General features: G+C 34.6%; 1 protein-coding gene across 3 annotated transcripts in view; it reads right to left on the bottom strand.

The window, feature by feature from the left end:
- The window catches only part of MED14 (mediator complex subunit 14), a 105,697-nt gene that overhangs the window by 64,028 nt on the left and 22,060 nt on the right, over window positions 1-19,609 (bottom strand). For all 3 annotated transcript variants that reach the window (XM_077144930.1, XM_077144931.1, XM_077144933.1), the window contains 5 exons: window positions 19,072-19,204; window positions 17,884-18,034; window positions 17,287-17,398; window positions 4,899-5,024; window positions 3,304-3,382 (listed from right to left, as the gene is read on the bottom strand). In XM_077144930.1, the coding sequence (XP_077001045.1) occupies window positions 3,304-3,382; window positions 4,899-5,024; window positions 17,287-17,398; window positions 17,884-18,034; window positions 19,072-19,204 (601 nt within the window). The remainder of the gene's footprint in view (window positions 1-3,303; window positions 3,383-4,898; window positions 5,025-17,286; window positions 17,399-17,883; window positions 18,035-19,071; window positions 19,205-19,609) is intronic.

The raw sequence follows: 19,609 nt of genomic DNA, 5'->3' as shown, positions 1-19,609 counted from the left end.
ACCTCCAGATAGGTTTCTAGGCCAGCTAAATCCTAAAAACCAGAGGGGCCAGCATCTCCAAGAACATCAAGTAGATCCATTCCCCTATCCCATATTATCAAGAGCCCTTTCCAACATGAAAAAGTTAGAATGAGCATAGCCCAAATACCTCTAAAGATTGGGAGAAAGATCAAAGGAGAAGGTAGAGTTATAATAGAGAAGTTAGGATTTATCAAATGAGCATGACTACTAAATCATTATATTGATGTTTCTTTTAGTCTCCAGTGTCTTGGAACAGCTAGAAGGAAAAACCTAAAATTGTGGAACTGTAACCCATACCAAACTCTGAACTCTGCTCTGCAACTAATTGTTGTGGTGTGCTTTGAAATGTTATGCTTTTTTGTATATATGTTATTTTTCACAATAAAAAATAATTAAGAAAAAAAAGAATAATCCAAACTTGCTAAAATTGCTTTAAAATCTCTACTTCCATTCCATCAACATATTTACTAAGACCGGTATGGCTACTATGTATGTTACTGAAAGAAAAACACAGGAATGGGTAAGATACTATCTTCAAAGCTTAACATTATCATCAAGCTAATCTAGATACATTACACAAGTAAGAAGCAAGCTCATGGGTCACATTAAAAACTTTAAACATTGATATGCAGGGTGTTCTTTTTAAAGTATATGCAGAATTATTATTTCACTTGACTTTCTGGTTTATGTTTTTATGGAACAAAACCTTTATAAGTGTAAGTGATTTTCTATATGTACACTTTCACTGAAAAACGTGTATAGTTTTTAGTAATTTCTTTTTTCCATGTTTCTTCTGATTACATTTATTGAAGTGTAATTTTGTTTGCTGACACTAAAAACTAAAAATAATTAGGGTTTATATTTTGTATGCTTTTCCATTTTTTCTAGATTGCATTCTTACATATTATAGAAGATTAATCACATGAAAGGATGTTCAATATCAGCAGTCATTAAAGAAATGTTAATTAAAACCATGAGATATCTCTTCACACCCATCCGGATGACTATAATCAAAAACAGTAGCAAGTACTAGCAAGGATGTAGAGAAATGGAAACCCTCACATGTTGCTGATGGGATAGTAAAATGGCACAGTCACTTTGGAAAACAGTTTGGCAGATTCTTATAAAGTTAAACATAAATTTACTCCATGACCCACCAATTCCACTCCTAGGTGGAGAGAAATGAAAACATAAACCCATTCATAGATTTATACATGAACGTTCATAGCAGCATTATTCATAGTCATCAAAAAGTGAAAACAAGAAAAAATAAAATAAAATAAAAAAATGAAAAATAAAAAGTGAAAACAACCCAAATGTTCATCAACTGGTCAATGAATAAACAAAATGTGGTGTGTATATATATATAACGGAATTCTAGTTGGGAATAAAAAGAAATGAAGCACCAATACATGTTACAACATGGATGTACCCTGAAAACATGATAAGTGAAAGAAGTCAGACACAAAAACATATATTTTATTATTTAATTTACATGAAATGTCCAGAAAAGGCAAATCTACAGAAAGTAGATTAGTAGTTGGCAGGGGCTAGGAATGAGACTATACTGTAAACAAGCATCTTATTGGGGTAATGGAAATGTTCTAAAAGTAGACTGTGGTAATGTTGAATTATATGCCTAAAAATGAATGAATTTTACAGTATATAAATTATACCTCAGTAAATTGTTTCAAAAACATTAATGTCCCATGATAGATAAGATCTGGTCCTACACCACAGATTATCTGAGATTTACAGTTATAAGTACTTATCAGGGGACTTTCTTACAAATAAATTACGTGGGTTTAACTACAGACATATATGTGATAGGGCTTTTGATCCTTTACTTTCTAGTTTAAGACTTTATTTTGCTAGCTAGAAGTGCCAGATGAACAATCTTAAGTTGAGCAAAATGCAAATTATTAAGCATGCACGTTATTAAGTAGTTAAGTATTTAAACCTTGCTTATTTAGCCAAAATGCATAAAAGTGCACAAAAATGCTGCTAAAACACTAAAAGTTTTAGAAATTGCTACCCAGAGTATTGGCTATACTTTTTCATACACAGATAAACTAACAGATGTTCAAAAATGCTTACATAATACTATCTATTGTCATGGCCTATTAATGAAAAAAAATCACTGGATTAAATTGAATTCTTCAAATATTTACAAAACCAAAACTGGGAGAACGGGGAAGCTAGAAGATCATACACAAAAAATAGATCCCATTGAACTATCTTGGTCCTCTAGCCTCCTTTCCTTCTCCATTTGCAAGTCTTGGTTTCTATCTCTGTAATTTATTTTTATTTCCTGGACTTATGTTTTACGAATTTTAAAAGAGTTTGTTATAGGTGCCATAATGGTACCTTTGCGTACCAGAGTGGTAATGAAACCTCATAGAATTATCTCTAGCTCCATTTTAAATTATACTTAGTTTAACAGTGTGAGGCATGCAAAGGATTTTGAGATAAATTGAACAACAGCATTAAGAGAAGCAGAAACCACCACTATGAAAGTATCAGCTGGTAGATGATACTTTCATGAAGATCATCCTGGATAACAAATAAGATACTATTAAAGAAATGTGACTATGTGATTGTTAAAACCTTATGTCTGATGCTCCTTTTATCTACCTTTCCGACAGACAAGTTAAACATATGGATTAAAAATAAATAATGGGGGAACAAATGTTAAAATATATTTAGTAGATTGAAATGTTAGTGATCAATGAAAGGGAGGGGTAAGGGGTATGGTATGTATAAATTTTTTTTTTGTTTTCTATTTCTTTTTCTGAATTGATGCAAATGTTCTAAGAAATGATTATGATGATGAATATACAACTATGTGATGATATTGTGACTTACTGATTATAAATGTAGAATGGAATGATCGTATGGAAAGAATGTTTGTTTGTTTGGTGTTATGTTAAAAAATTAAGTAAACCAAAAAAAACACAGATACTATTGCAGAAAATATTTGATACAAGAAAATTAACTATGCAAATGATTTGTAAAGAGCTTATACAAGAGAAAATATGGCAAGGGATGAAAATTAAGTGCCACGCCCTTAATACCTATATGTGCTCTAAAGGGTAATTTGATATGCGGCAACACCATCTTGGACCTGTTACAAGAGAATTTAGATTTTAAGGTACGAAACAGTACTTAAGTTTCTTGTCATAAACCTTAAGGATAGTGACTGATCAAAAGTAATGATGGAGAAGAAAACATATATCAAAATAAGTTTTCATTTTTAGTCTTGAGTTAAGTAAATATGCCTACTTAAGTTGCTGAATCCAAGGAATGATCCGTTTCATATCATCATTCAAGGACTTCTCCATGTCATCCAAAGTTGTCTGGTCTACAAAATAAAGTACTCCATGAGACACACAAATCTTTACCTAAGTTTTCTAAAACTTAAATAAAAATGATTTTTTAGGCAGAAAGTAGTGTTTTTTGAGTCAGAGAAAAGCTAAACTAAATATATTACTAGATATAAATCAATCTAATTTGTCTTCCCTCTTTAACATTTAGAGAGAGTTACAGTTAAGACAACCATTAGTAGTAAATGTACACTGGCAGGAAGAATAAGTAACAAACACATGAATTAATTCTTTGCCCATATTTTAATTTTCCAACCTCTTAGTCTAGTTAATATTTTTCAACAGACAGACATTTAATGATTCATAGCATTACTGGATTTAGAACCTTAAAAATTACAAAAACCATAAAAGGCCACAAAACCATTTATTTATATTTACTAAATATGAATGGCCACTGGGATAAGCAAGGGCTGTTGGTTGAAAATCAGCTTGCTAAGTATGTCACTTAGAGTTTTTAATGGCACCAGAAAATGCTAATAGAATGTCAGTAAAAAAGGCAAGATACAAAATGATTTTGATTAAAGAAAAACAGTGTAGAAAACTTAGAAGAGCATATATCCCCTAAATTAACACTTGATTGCCAAAAGGTGACAATTTTCTGTTTCTTCTCTCATTTTTATGTTTAAGTTTTTACTTATAAGTATGAACTATGTTGATAATCAGGAAAACAGTTAAATAGTTTCAAAGAACAAACAATTGTCTTGTTTAAGAAAGTTCATAAATTTCTCATTTAGTCACCATAATGTAATGCTATTCAAGTAAGTCCAGTTTTCCATGAGCAGCTCACAGAAAAATAAATTTTCATAGCCATACAATATAACCAGAAAACTGCTTATTTTAATCAATCCATCTAGCTTAATATTTCAAATGGCAAATGTGCTAATACATTCAAGAACACTGATCCATTAGAAATACAAAAACACTAAATTCCAAGTAAATATTTCATCATTTCAGAACACAGACTCAGGAAAAGAACAAGTTAGAAATCAAATTTCAATTTCTACTGTTTAAGCCAACAGATCTGTTAGATTTTCTGTTTCTACTATAGAAACATACACTCATTGTTAGCCAGAAAAAGGACCTCTCCTACAGGACTCTGAACCCCAAGTCAGCTTAGATATTTATATTGTCATAAGTATGTTCTTCAGCCGTGAATGACATTAGAACCCCTCGTAACCATTTCAATGTCACCTAAGTACTGGTGGTAAAAAAGAAACTGAGCTACTGGATACAAATCAGTTAATCTGAAAAAACACCAGCCCATCAATAATATAAAGGAAATAACATGAATACATTTCATATTGGGAAGTTTAACTTCTGGTACAGGAAAATCCAAACAGTACAATGAAGAGATGTCAGCCGGAGTTATCTTTTCACACCGGCTTTCTATACTACCTACTATTATTCTGTCCAATACATAATGACAATTTTTATTTTGCTTTGTTTAAAATATTTTTTTCTCATATTGAATGACTATATCATATAGTAACTTACCAAGTCCATAAAGCATCAATTGGAACATTCCAGAATGCAAATCTACAAAAATATGTAGACACTCCGAACTACCACAGGGCTCCAAGATGGGAACAACCAGAGCTGGAAGTGCTGTCTCTATGGAAGCTGAACAGTTAAGAATTAGAAATTGTATTTCTATCTGAATACTTCCCTTCCTATGAAAAAATTATTTATCAGTAAGTAGAAATAAAGGAACTATCAAACAATCCTGAACCTTAGAAGACAGGATTTTGCAAATCCTATCAATTAGAGCTCAAAAGGGAGAACGTAATTTTCAAATTGACCTGAAACAAATACTTGTCTCCAATACACTAACAAAAACATTCTAAGATTCCTTGAAAATAAAGAGTTAAAAAAGGTAGTAAAAACTTAACCTTATCAGGAAGACTAGTTCCAGTTTTACTTTCACTTGGTAGTTACTAGTGAGCTAATTTTTAAGAATTTAAGAATTAGTGGGAAGAAAATTAGTTGTTTGGTAAATGAAATACATTTCAACTATGGCCTGAAGATTTTCAAAATCATTCTTCACAAAAAGGGATTATCTAGTAGTTAGGGTCCATGTATTTTATAAAAAACACTTGAAAATTATAAACCATTATTGACTGCAGGAAAGAAACACATTTTTTTCAAATCATATATGAGATAAAAATACAAGCACCTGCTAAACACATCCTCAAAGCTGTCAATATACTTAATCTAGAGTTTCATAGTATTACACCAGGCCCAATTAACTTTTCCCTTAATCCCACAAATTAGCATAACAAAATCCAGTAAATAAATAAAGCACTGAAAGTACACCAAGTGTTAATTACATTGAGGAGGTGGAAAAGGACTATTCCTCTGGTTACATAGTTCCTCTACAGTTACAGTATAGAAGAAAGACGGGGGGGGGGATGAGTGGTAATGTAAGCAAGGTGGTAATGTGACTTCTCCTTGCTATTCTGTCAAACAAGGAAAAGAACATTCCTGGCCATGCCACCATGCCACTGTTTGCATTGTTAGGAGGAACAAACAAGTTTGGGAAGGTACTTTAAAAAGCTAAGTGCTCATCAAGGTGTACATTTCAAAAAACAAAGAAAAACTTATTCTGAATTTCTATTTATTAAAATAAGTGAAATTACTATTTATCTGCCCCACATAAAAGGAAGTAAAGGTGCCGGGGTAGGGTTGGGGAGAGGAGAATTAATGCTTTCTTGGTACAGAGTTTCAATTTGGGTGATGGAGAAATTCTGGTAATGGATGGTGACGATGTTGGCACAATATTTTGAATGTAATTAATACCACTGAATTGTATATTTGAAAGTGGTTAAAATGAGAAATTTTGGGTTGTATATATGTTACCTGGAGTAAAAAAAAAAAACTTAAAAAAACCCATAGCTGAAACCCAAAGGGGCCAGCCTCTCCAGAACATCAAGTAGTTCCATTACCCTAACTCATATTATCGACAGCCCCTTTCACCATGAAAAAGTTAGAATAGGCATAGCTCAAATACCCCTAAAGAGTGGGAGAAAGATCAAAGGTGATGGTGGAGTTATACAGAGAAGGTAGGGTTTAACAAATAAGTATGAGTGCTGAATCAGTATACTGATATTTCTTTCAGTCTTCAGTGTCTTAGAGCAGCTAGTAGTGAAAACCTAAAACTGTGGAACCATAACTCATACCACACTCGCTATTCTACAACTAATCGTTGTAGTGTGCTTTGAAATTTATGGCTTTTTTGCATATTTGTTATTTTTCACAAAAAAGGAAAAAAGGAAGGAGGGGCCAAGATGGCAGCTTAGCAATGTGTGCGTTTTAGTTCGTCCTCCAGAATAACTACTAAATAACCAGAAACAGTACAGAACAGCTCCCAGAGCCATGTCAGTGACTGGACACACAGCGTACCCCAGTCTGGACCAGCTGGACCGGCTGCAAGCCTCCCGAAAACTGTGAGTTCCCCAAGCTGCGGTGGCTGGTGACCCTCCCCCAAAGGCAGTTTCCCAGAGGGAAAGGAAAGAGACTCTAAACCTGGTCAAGCGGAGGTCAGTCATTGGGCTCACAGAAAAAGAGGAAAGGGGAGGAAACAGAGGTTTTACTGGCTGTGTTTCTACTGAGACTTGGCAGGCTCTGGATTCAGCTGCGGGACTCCTCGGGCTGCAACTGCCAGAGGCATAGGCAGAAACGGGCTGCTTTCAGGGCTGTCTCCGACCTGTGCTTTCCCCAGGGGAGGGGTGAAGCCCAATTCAGGTGGAATCCCTCACTCAAGGAATTCAAACCCCAGAGATTGGCAATTTGAAGCCACTAAAACCAGCCTACAACCTCTCCTCTGACTCCATCACGCCCCCCAGCAGGGAAAGTCAGCCAAAGTTAAAAGTGATGCAACATCTTTTGCTGGTGCGACCTGCAGGCAGACGCGCCACACACTGGGCAGGATAAGAAAAACAGAGCCCAGAGACTTCACAGGAAAAAGTCTTTTAACCTGTTGGGTCTCACCCTGAGGGACAACTGATGCAGGTGACTGCTACCCCGATAGGAGGCCAGTTCAGTCTGGGAAAAACCCGGATGGAGTCTATAATACCTACGCAGACCCTCCTAAGGGTGGGCAGGGAAAAGACACCATACAAGCAGGGCAAGAAACAAGAAAACAAGAACTGAAAAATTCTCCTCTGTTAAACAAAACCTAAGCTAGAGGTTCAGAAAAAGCTGAACTGAAGGTCAAAGAACAGACAGAAAACAAATTCATCTAGAAAGAAAACCCTAGGTAACAGAAGTGAAAGGAATCTCCAGAATAAACTAATTAAGGTACTTAAATGTCTAGACATCAGCAAAAAATAACAAATCACACCAGGAAAATTGAAGATATGGCCCAGTCAAAGGAACAAACAAATAGTTCAAATGAGATAGAAGGGCTGAAACAACTAATTCAGAATGTACAAACAGACATGGAAAACCTCATCAAAAACCAAATCAATGAATTGAGGGAGGATATGAAGAAGGAAAGGAACGAACAAAAAGAAGAAATGGAAAGTCTGAAAAAAATCACGGAACTTATGGAGATGAAAGGTACAGTAGAAGAGATGAAAAAAACAACAGAAACCTACAATGGTAGATTTCAAGAGACAGAGGTTAGGATAAGTGAACTGGAGGACGGAAAATCTGAAATCCAACAAGATACAGAAACTATAGGGAAAAAAATGGAAAAATATGAGCAGGGACTCAGGGAATTGAACGATAATATGAAGTGCACAAATATACGTGTTGCGGATGTCTGAGAAGAAGAGAAGGGAAAAGGAGGAGAAAAACTAATGGAAGAAATTATCACTGAAAATTTCCCAACTCTTATGAAAGATCTAAAATTACAGATCCAAGTACAGTGTACCCCACAGAGAATAGATCCAAATAGATGTTCTCCAAGACACTTACTAATCAGAATGTCAGAGGTCAAAGAGAAAGAGAGGATCTTGAAAGCAGCAAGAGAAAAGCAATCCATCACATACAAGGGAAACCCAATAAGACTATGTGTAGATTTCTCAGCAGAAACCATGGAGGCGAGAAGACAGTGGGATGATATATTTAAATTACTAAAAGAGAAAAACTGCCAACCAAGAAATCTATACCCAGAAAAATTGTCCTTCAAAAATGAGGGGGAAATTAAAACATTTTCAGGCAAAAAATCACTGAGAATTTGTGACGAAGAGACCAGCTCTGCAAGAAATACTAAACAGAGCACTAGAGACAGATAAGAAAAGATAGAAGAGAGAAGAGTGTAGAAAGAAGGAAAATTAGATATGACATACAAAATACAAAAGGTAAAATGGTAGAGGAAAGTACTAATAGTAATAACACTAAATATTAATGGATTGAACTCCCCAATCAAAAGACACAGACTGGCAGAATGGATTGAAAAACAGGACCCATCTATATGCTGTCTCTACTCAAAGGACATGAGGGCAAGGACACAAGCAGACATTTGCACACCAATATTTATAGCAGCATTATTTACAATCATAAATATTTATGCACCGAACCAGAATGCCCCAAAATACATGAGGCAAACACTGAAAACACTGAAAAGGGAAATAGACACATGTACCATAATAGTTGGAGACTTCAATTCCCCACTCTCATCAATGGACAGAACATCTAGACAGAGGATCAATAAAGAAACAGAGAATTTGAATATTACAATAAATGAGCTAGACATAACAGACATTTACAGGACATTACACGCCACAACATCAGGATACACCTTTTTCTCAAGTGCTCATGGATCATTCTCAAAGATAGATCATATGCTGGGTCACAAAGCAAGTCTCAACAAATTTAAAAAGATTGTAATCATACAAAACACTTCCTCAGATTATAAGGGAATGAAGTTGGAAATCAATAAAGGCAAATCGTCAGAAAATTCACAAATACGTGGAGACTCAACAACACACTCTTAAACAACCAGTGGGTCAAGGAAGAAATTACAAGACAAATCAGTAAATATCTCGAGGCAAATGAAAATGAAAACACAACATATCAAAACTTATGGGATGCAGCAAAGGCAGTGCTAAGAGGAAAGTTTATTGCCCTAAATGCCTATATCAAAAAAGAAGAAAGGGCAAAAACACAGGAATTAACTGTCCACTTGGAAGAACTGGAGAAAGAACAAAAAACTAACCCCAAAGCAAGCAAAAGGAATGAAATAACAAAGATTAGAGCAGAAATAAATGAAATTGAGAACAAGAAAACAATTGAGAAAATCAATAAAACCAGAAGTTGGTTCTATGAGAAAATCAATAAGATTGATGGGCCCTTAGCAAGATGACAAAAACAAGAAGAGAGAGGATGGAAATAAATAAGATCAGAAATGGAAGAGGAGACATAACCACTGACCCCACAGAAATAAAGGAGGTAATAACAGGATACTATGAACAACTTCATGCCAATAAATACAACAATGCAGATGAAATGGACAACTTCCTAGAAAGGCATGAACAACCAACTTTGATTCAAGATGAAATAGATGACCTCAACAAATCAATCACAAGTAAAGAAACTGAATCAGTCATTCAAAAGCTTCCCAAAAAGAAAAGTCCAGGACCAGATGGCTTCACATGTGAATTCAACGAAACATTTCAGAAATAATTAGTACCAACTTGGCTCAAACTCTTCAAAAAAAATGAAGTGGAGGGAAAGCTACCTAATTCATTCTATGAAGCCAACATCACCCTCATACTAAAACCAGGCAAAGATATTACAAAAAAAGAAAACTATGGACCAATCTCTCTAATGAATATACATGCAAAAATCCTCAACAAAATTCTAGCAAATCGAATCCAGCAACACATTAAAAGAATTATACATCATGACCAAGTAGGATTCATCCCAGGCATGCAAGGATGGTTCAACATAAGAAAATCAATTAATGTAATACACCATATCAACAAATCAAAGCAGAAAAATCACATAATCATCTCAATTGACGCAGAGAAGGCATTTGACAAGATTCAACATCCTTTCCTGTTGAAAACACTTCAAAGGATAGGAATACAAGGGAACTTCCTTAAAATAATAGAGGGAATATAAGAAAAACCCACAGCTAATATCATTCTTAATGGGGAAAAATTGAAAACTTTTCCCCCTAAGATCAGGAACAAGACAAGGATGTCCATTATCACCACTATTATTCAACATCATGTTGGAGGTTCTAGCCAGAGCAATTAGACAAGAAAAAGAAATACAAGGCATCAAAATTGGAAAGGAAGAAGTAAAACTATCACTGTTTGCAGACGATATGATACTATACGTTGAAAACCCGGAAAAATCCATAACAAAACTACTAGAGCTAATAAATGAGTACAGCAAAGTAGTAGGTTACAAGATCAACATTGAAAAATCTGTAGTGTTTCTATACACTAGCAATGAACAAGCTGAGGGGGAAATCAAGAAACGAATTCCATTTACAATTGCAACTAAAAGAATAAAATACTTAGGAATAAATTTAACTAAAGAGACAAAAGACCTATACAAAGAAAACTACAAAAAACTGTTAAAAGAAATCACAGAAGACCTAAATAGATGGAAGGGCATACCGTGTTCATGGATTGGAAGACTAAATATAGTTAAGGTGTCAATTCTACCTAAATTGATTTACAGAGTCAACGCAATACCAATCAAAATCCCAACAACTTATTTTTCTAAAATAGAAAAACCAATAAGCAAATTTATCTGGAAGGGCAGGGGGCCCCGAACTGCTTAAAGTATCTTGAGGAAAAAAACCGAAGCTGGAGGTCTCACGCTGTCTGACTTTAAGGCATATTATGAAGCCACAGTGGTCAAAACAGCATGGTACTGGCATAAAGATAGATAAATCGACGAATGGAATAGAATAGAGTGCTCAGATATAGACCCTCTCATCTATGGACATTTGATCTTTGATAAGGCAGTCAAGCCAACTCACCTGGGACAGAACAGTCTCTTCATTAAATGGTGCCTAGAGAACTGGATATCCATATGCAAAAGAATGAAAGAGGACCCATATCTCACACCCTATACAAAAGTTAACTCAAAATGGATCAAACATCTAAACATTAGGTCTAAGACCATAAAACAGTTAGAGGAAAATGTAGGGAGATATGTTATGAAACTTACAATTAGAGGCAGTTTTATGGACCTTAAACCTAAAGCAAGAGCACTGAAGAAAGAAATAAATAAATGGGAGCTCCTAAAAATTAAACACTTCTGTGCATCAAAGAACGTCATCAAGAAAGTAGAAAGACAGCCTACACAATGGGAGACAATATTTGGAAACGACATATCAGATAAAGGTCTAGTATCCAGAATTTATAAAGAGATTGCTCAACTCTACAACAAAAAGACAGCCAACCCAATCACAAAATGGGAAAAAGACTTGAACAGACGCCTCTCAGAAGAGGAAATACAAATGGCCAAAAGGCACATGAAGAGATGCTCAACTTCCCTGCCCATTAGGGAAATGCAAATCAAAACCACAATGAGATATCATCTCACACCCACCAGAATGGCCATTATCAACAAAGCAAAAAATGACAAGTGCTGGAGAGGATGTGGAGAAAGAGGCACACTTATCCACTGTTGGTGGGAATGTCAAAGGGTGCAACCACTGTGGAAGGCAGTTTGGCAGTTCCTCAAAAAGCTGAATATAGAATTGCCATACGACCCAGCAATACCATTGCAAGGTATCTACTCAGAGGACTGAAGGGCAAAGACACAAACGGACATTTGCACACCAATGTTTATAGCAGCATTATTTACAATTGCAAAGAGATGGAAACAGTCAAAATGTTCATCAACAGACGAGTGGCTAAACAAACTGTGGTATATACATACGGTGGAATATTATGCAGCTTTAAGGCAAGATAAACTTATGAAGCATGTAATAACATGGATGGACCTAGAGAACATTATGCTGAGTGAGACTAGCCAAAAACTAAAGGACAAATACTGTATGGTCCCACTGATGTGAACCGACATTAGAGAATAAACTTGGAATATGTCATTGGTAACAGAGACCATCAGGAGTTAGAAATAGGATAAGATAATGGGTAATTGGAGCTGAAGGGATACAGACTGTGCAACAGGACTGAATACAAAAACTCAAAAATGGACGCACAATACTACCTAATTGTAATGTAATTATGTTAAAACACTGAACGAAGCTGCATCTGAGCTATAGTGTTCTTTTTTGTATGTTTTTTTTATTTTTTGGATTTTTTATTTTTATTTTTTTCTCTATATTATCATTTTATTTTTTTCTGTTGTCTTGCTATTTCTTTTTCTAAATCAATGAAAATGTACTAAGAAATGATGATCATACATCTATGTGATGATATTAAGAATCACAGATTGCATATGTAGAATGGAATGATTTCTAAATGTTGTGTTAGTTAATTTATTTTAATAAAAAAAATCTGTAGTGTTTCTATACACTAGTAATGAACAATCTGAGGGGGAAATCAAGAAACGAATTTCGTTTACAATCGCAACTAAAAGAATAAAATACTTAGGAATAAATTTAACTAAAGAGACAAAAGACCTATACAAAGAAAACTACAAGAAACTGTTAAAAAAAATCACAGAAGACCTAAATAGATGGAAGGGCATACCGTGTTCATGGATTGGAAGACTAAACATAGTTAAGGTGTCTATTCTACCTAAATTGATTTACAGATTCACCGCAATACCAATCAAAATCCCAACAACTTCCTTTTCAAAAACAGAAAAACCAATAAGCAAATTTATCTGGAAGGGAAGGGTGCCCCAAATTGCTTAAAGTATCTTGAGGAAGAAAAACGAAGCTGGAGGTCTCACGCTGTCTGACTTACGGGATATTATGAAGCCACAGTGGTCAAAACAGCATGGTACTGGCATAAAGATAGATACATTGAACAATGGAATCGAATAGAGTGTTCAGATATAGACCCTCTCATCAATGGACAACTGATCTTTGATAAGGCAGTCAAGCCAACTCACCTGGGACAGAACAGTCTCTTTTCAATAAAGGGTGCCTAGAGAACTGGATATCCATATGCAAAAGAATGAAAGAGGACCCATATCTCACACCCTACACAAAAGTTAACTCAAAATGGATCAAAGATCTAAAATTAGGTCTAAGACCATAAAACAGTTAGAGGAAAATGTAGGGAAATATCTTATAAATCTTATCATTGGAGGCGGTTTTATAGACCTTACACCTAAAGCAAGAGCACTAAAGAAATAAATAAATAAATGGGAACTCCTCAAAAATAAACACTTTTGTGCATCAAAGAACTTCATCAAGAAAGTAAAAAGACAGCCTACACAATGCGAGACAATATTTGGAAACGACATATCAGATAAAGGTCTAGTATCCAGAATTCATAAAGAGATTGCTCAACTCAACAACAAAAAGACAGCCAACCCAATCACAAAATGGGAAAAAGACTTGAACAGACGCCTCTCAGAAGAGGAAATACAAATGGCCAAAAGGCACATGAAGAGATGCTCAACTTCCCTGCCCATTAGGGAAATGCAAATCAAAACCACAATGAGATATCATTTCACACCCACCAGAATGGCCATTATCAACAAAACAGAAAATGACAAGTGCTGGAGAGGATGTGGAGAAAGAGGCACACTTATTCACTGTTGGTGGGAATGTCAAATGGTGTAACCACTGTGGAAGGCAGTTTGGCGGTTCCTCAAAAAGCTGAATATAGAATTGCCATATGACCCGGCAATACCATTGCTAGGTAGCTACTCAGAGGACACAAGGGCAAAGACACAAACAGACATTTGCACACCATTGTTTATAGCAGCATTATTTACAATTGCAAGGAGATGGAAACAGCCAAAATGTCCATTAACAGACGAGTGGCTAAACAAACTGTGGTATATACATACGATGGAATATTATGCAGCTTTAAGACAGAATAAACTTATGAAGCATGTAACAACATGGATGGACCTTGAGAACATTATGCTGAGTGAGACTAGCCAAAAACTAAAGGACAAATACTGTATGGTCTCATTGTTATGAACTGACATTAGTGAATAAACTTGGAATATTTTGTTCGTAACAGAGACCATCAGGAGATAGAAATAGGGTAAGATATTGGGTAACTGGAGCTGAAGGGATACAGACTGTGCAACAGGACTGGATACAAAAACTCAGAAATGGACAGCACAATACTACCTAACTGTAATATAATTATATTAAAACACTGAATGAAGCTGCATGTGAGAATGATAGAGGAAGGAGGGCTGGGGACATAAATGAAATCAGAAAGAAAGATAGATGTTAAAGATTGAGATGGTATAATCTTGGAATGCCTAGAGTGTATAATAATAGTGAAATGTACAAGATACAATTTTAAAAATGTTTTCGCATGAGGCAGAACAAAGGAATGTCATTATTGCAGGGTGCTGAAAATAGATGGTAATTAATATTTTAAAATGTCATCTTTTGTGTGAGACTAAAGCAAAAAATGTTTTTTTGTTACAGAATTTATATTTTGACTAGTGCATTTCCTAATATAACTTATGTAGATAGTTTGAACGCCATAAGTACTTGGAATCTTGGGTAGGACATGAGATTTTGCTGGTTTGTCGAGAATGATGCCCCGATGAATCCCAGAGTGACTCGATCAGTGAGTGGAAAAGTATCTGCAAAGCCCCCTTCGGGGAATGGTGAGAACGGGGAGAAATTCAACTTCCCCAAGTTGAATTCTTGATATTCTCACAAGCAGTGTGGACAACCAAAGCTATAGGCAGAGCTTATACAAACCCCCAGTCTTGAGGTTTGGTCATATGAAACGTAACCCCGCAAAGGATAGGTCAAGTCTACTTAAAATTTGGGCCTAAGAGTCACCCCCCAGAGAGCCTCTTTTGTTGCTCAGATGTGGCCCCTCTCTCCAGCCAACACAACAAGCAAGCTCACCACCCTCCCCCACTATGTGGGACGTGACTCCCAGGGGTGTGGACCTTCCTGGCAATGTGGGACAGAGATCTTGAAATGAATGGAGACTCAGCATCAAGGGATTGAGAAAACCTTCTCGACCAAAAGGGGGAAGAGGGAAATGAGACAAAGTATCAATGGCTGAGAGATTCCAAACAGAGTCAAGAGGTTATTCTGGAGGTTATTCTTATGCATCAAGTAGATATCATCTTGCTATTCAAGATGTAATGGAGAGGCTGGAGGGAACTGCCTGAAAACGCAGAGCTGTGTTCTAGTAGCCATGTTTCTTGAGGATTATTGAATAATGATACAGTTGTCACAATGTGACTGTGTGATTGTGAAAACCTTGTGTCTGATGCTCCTTTATCTACCTTGTCAACAAAGGAGTAGAACCTATGGAATAAAAATAAATAATAGGGGCAACAAACGCTAAAATAAATTTAGTTTAAATGCTAGTGATCTATGAAAGCAAGGGGTAAGGGGTATGGTAGGCATAATCTTTTTGTTTTCTTTCCTGTGTTCATTTTATTTCTTTTTCTATTGTCTTTTTATTTCGTTTTCTGAATTAATGCAAATGTTCTAAGAAATGATGAATATGCAACTAAGTGATGATATTGTGAATTACTGATTATGTGTGTTGTTTTACTTTGTTTCTTTATATTTTTAATTAATAAATAAATTTTTAAAAAGGGGGAAAAGGTCAATTGTGATGATGAATGCACAGCTGTATGATGATATTGTGAACCACTGACTGTACACTTGAGATGATTACATGGTATGTGAATATATATCAATAAAACTGCATTAAAATAAAAAAATGTAAAAAAACCAAAAAACCATAGAACTATACAACACAAAATGTGAACCCTAATGTAAATTATGGACTATAGTTAATAGCATAACTGCAATATTGTTGTATCAATTTTAACAAATGCACAACACAGTAATACAAAATGTTAATAAGGAAAACTGGATAGGGGAGGGGTATATAGGAAAGCTGCAGTTTCTTGCATGATTTTTTTTTTATTAATTAAAAAAAGAATTAACAAAACAATTAGAAATCATTCCATTCTACATGTACAATCAGTAATTCTTAATAACATCACATAGTTGCATATTCTCTTGCATGATTTTTATATAAGTCACCAAGTGCTCTAATTTTTAAAAATGGGGGAAAAAAAGGAAATATTTATCAAACACCACAATTCAAAATATTGCAGGGGACATTATTTAACCAGATAAAATAAAATGCTTTCAGGTATAATGCTATTTGTATGCAAATGTTTAACATACAGGTCCAACAGAACTCTTCACTGAAAAAAAAAAAAAAAGCCAGAAGAGAAAGACACAAACAGGAATTTCTTTTACAATTGTTTATAATTCAGACCAGTGTGACAAGTTAATTGAGATCAGTGATGTTTTGTTGAACTTAAAACATTTCTATACTGTTATAATTCCTAATTGAGTAGAAATGTATTCTTTAAAGTAAAACCAATTTTGAAGTGTAGCAATGGAATAAAACTAGTTTTGGCAAAAATCATAACTGATACTGATTACATATGTAGAATGGAATGATCAAAAGTTAAGAACGTTTGTGTTTGGTGTTTTTTGGTATTTAAATAAAAGAATAAAAAAAATTTTTTTAAATCATAATTGAGTATTCTTGAAAAGATAGGACATCAGGGAAAAATACAGAGAACACAGTCCCAAAGATAGAAAATACTCTGATATATAACTATGAACATATTTTATGACTGCCAATGTCGTTGTTTTTCTTTACAGAAAACAAAATACAACCTTTTTGGCACAGGTAAGGCTCTGAGCATTTAAAGGCAACAGGTTTTGCCAAAAAATGAGGAAACCTATGAATAAAATATAGAAGAGGGAATTAAAGGCAGATAGAAACACCAATTTTTAAAAACCTACAGTTTTCATTGGCATTGAAGCCCCTAAGGATGGTCTTCAGTTCCTGCAGCTTCTGATGAGCTCTTGCATGGACACTGTCAATCAGGAGTTTTTCTATTGATAAGTGATCAATCTGCATAAGCAAGAACAACACAATCATATTTGTAATTTAAATATTTTTACTTAAAAAACTTGAGAGTAAATTAGTATGCCTTAAGGTATTTCCTTTGAGAATCACGCTGATTAATTTTTGACTAGTAAAAGAAAGCAACAAAGTTAAAAATTAACTTATATAGCACTGATCATTTAAAGACTACAGTTAACATTTTGACCATTTTGATCAGCTATCATAGCAATCAAATGTCAGACCTTAAAAAAGACAATGGTTATCTAAGTTAAAAATTTGAAAGAACATCTTAAAAATTACATATTACAGTATCAGATGTTAAAAAAACAAACTCACAAATGTAGAAGCATAACATTCACTTTAAAAAGTTTCATAAATGGTTTTAGGGATAATTAGTCAGATATTTGAAAGAATTTGTGCTAAAAGTTTAAATATAAATTGTAAGTTATATTAAAACAAAACAAATATTAAAATATATCCAGATTTTTTACCTTCATAGCTCTTTCTACTAATTTGGAATCAGAAATTGGCAATGGAGGATCATGAAAAATCTGTAAAGGCTTGGAGACATCATTTTCATCAATTTTAATTGTAACTTTATGAACAGATGCTGTCCCTGTTTTTCTCCCAAGAACCTGTTGACTAAAGAGAAAAAAAATACATTAAGAATTTTTTTCAACACAGCCTGTTAACTTCTGGAATAAAATACAGACAATGTATTATGCACCTTAGTCAGAGCCTGGTATGGGATACGCCCTCAATGTCTGTGGATGGGATAAATGAATACTGGGAAGAGAGCTATTCTGTAGTCCTACACAATACTTGATTTATTGCATTAAAAAAAAATAGATATAGAATTTTAAAATAGAAAACATGTACACACACAGAAAAACAACCTGTCTTCTATGTGGTGTCTGTTTACCTATGATTCTTTAACAGAAAATGGAAATCAAGTACAGTTCACACAGGGAATTGAGAATTATAAACAGCCTGATACAAAAGCCCTTATATTTATTAAATTAATAAAATAGAGAAGTAAAGGACTAGAACACAAACATAAAGACTGCTCCTCGGTGCAAGGAGTAGATACTATAGGTATAAGAAAAAGTTATTGTTACTGATTACACCTAGGTCTGCATAGAAAACATTACATTCTCAAGCATATTCACATCACTTAGAGTTGAAAAAAGTTTTTAAAAAGTACACTTCAAAATGTTAAGTGGGCGGTGCAACGGTGGCTCACTGGCAGAATTCTCACCTGCCATGCCAGTGACCCAGGTTCAATTCCCGGAGCCTGCCCATGTAAAAAAAAAAAAAAAGGAAGAAGTGAAATGGTGATAAACAAGCATCTTTTTAAAAAATTATACCCAACAATCTAATTTAATGGTCTTTTAGCAATCTGCTAAGAGCCCTGAGTAAAATAATCTCTCAAACTTTTTAAGAATAGTAAGTCTCAGTACAAATTGCTAACAAGGCATTTAGAACATGCCATTTTCTTTAAAAGTATGTCAATTATGGATGTCTTATGTGGTCTATGTAATACCCTAAGACCTTACTACACAAAACCATGTACACAGTTACTAGCAAATTAAATCAAATGTTAATGAAAGAAAAAGAGAAACAAAAATACAGAGCATTTACTGACATAGCATGAATCCACCAAAACCAATTTTACTTACTTCCAAACTGTGAGGGAGAGGCACTTTCCAGCATGATACCTTTCCACCTGCACAAGGTCTCCCCACCGCTCTCGGATTAACATTAGAGTTTGGGAATGTAACACTTCTAATTGAAGTGATAAGCAGAAAGAATCTGATGGATTTCGTTAAGCAAATTTAATATAATGGATTACTCCAACAGCTAATCAAGTACAGGCAAACTTCATTTAATAGAAGCTCTATTTCCAAAAAAAGCTGGCTATGAAGGAAATTTCTGGAATCATATTTCTCTACTGATTTATCCTAAAAAATGTTATAATTTTTTACATAATTTTAGAAAAAGGTTTTATAGTTAATTCTGAACCAATATAAGCAAGCCATAAGGTCCAGGTTGCCCCTTAATCCAAAATTCAGAGAACCAAATAGTACTATTTTAAACCAATCAGTTCCTGTTTCTACTTGCAAAGTCAACAGTAAAACTTTAAAACTTCATTTATTACAGACATATCACTATTCCTCACATTGGCAAATTCTCTAGCCTCACATATACCCCCAAAAA

The sequence above is a fragment of the Tamandua tetradactyla genome, chromosome X (genome assembly GCF_023851605.1).
Source record: "Tamandua tetradactyla isolate mTamTet1 chromosome X, mTamTet1.pri, whole genome shotgun sequence".
NCBI lineage: Eukaryota > Metazoa > Chordata > Mammalia > Pilosa > Myrmecophagidae > Tamandua > Tamandua tetradactyla.
The sequence above is the reverse complement of the archived record's forward strand: the minus strand, read 5'-3'. Positions and strand labels throughout refer to the sequence as shown.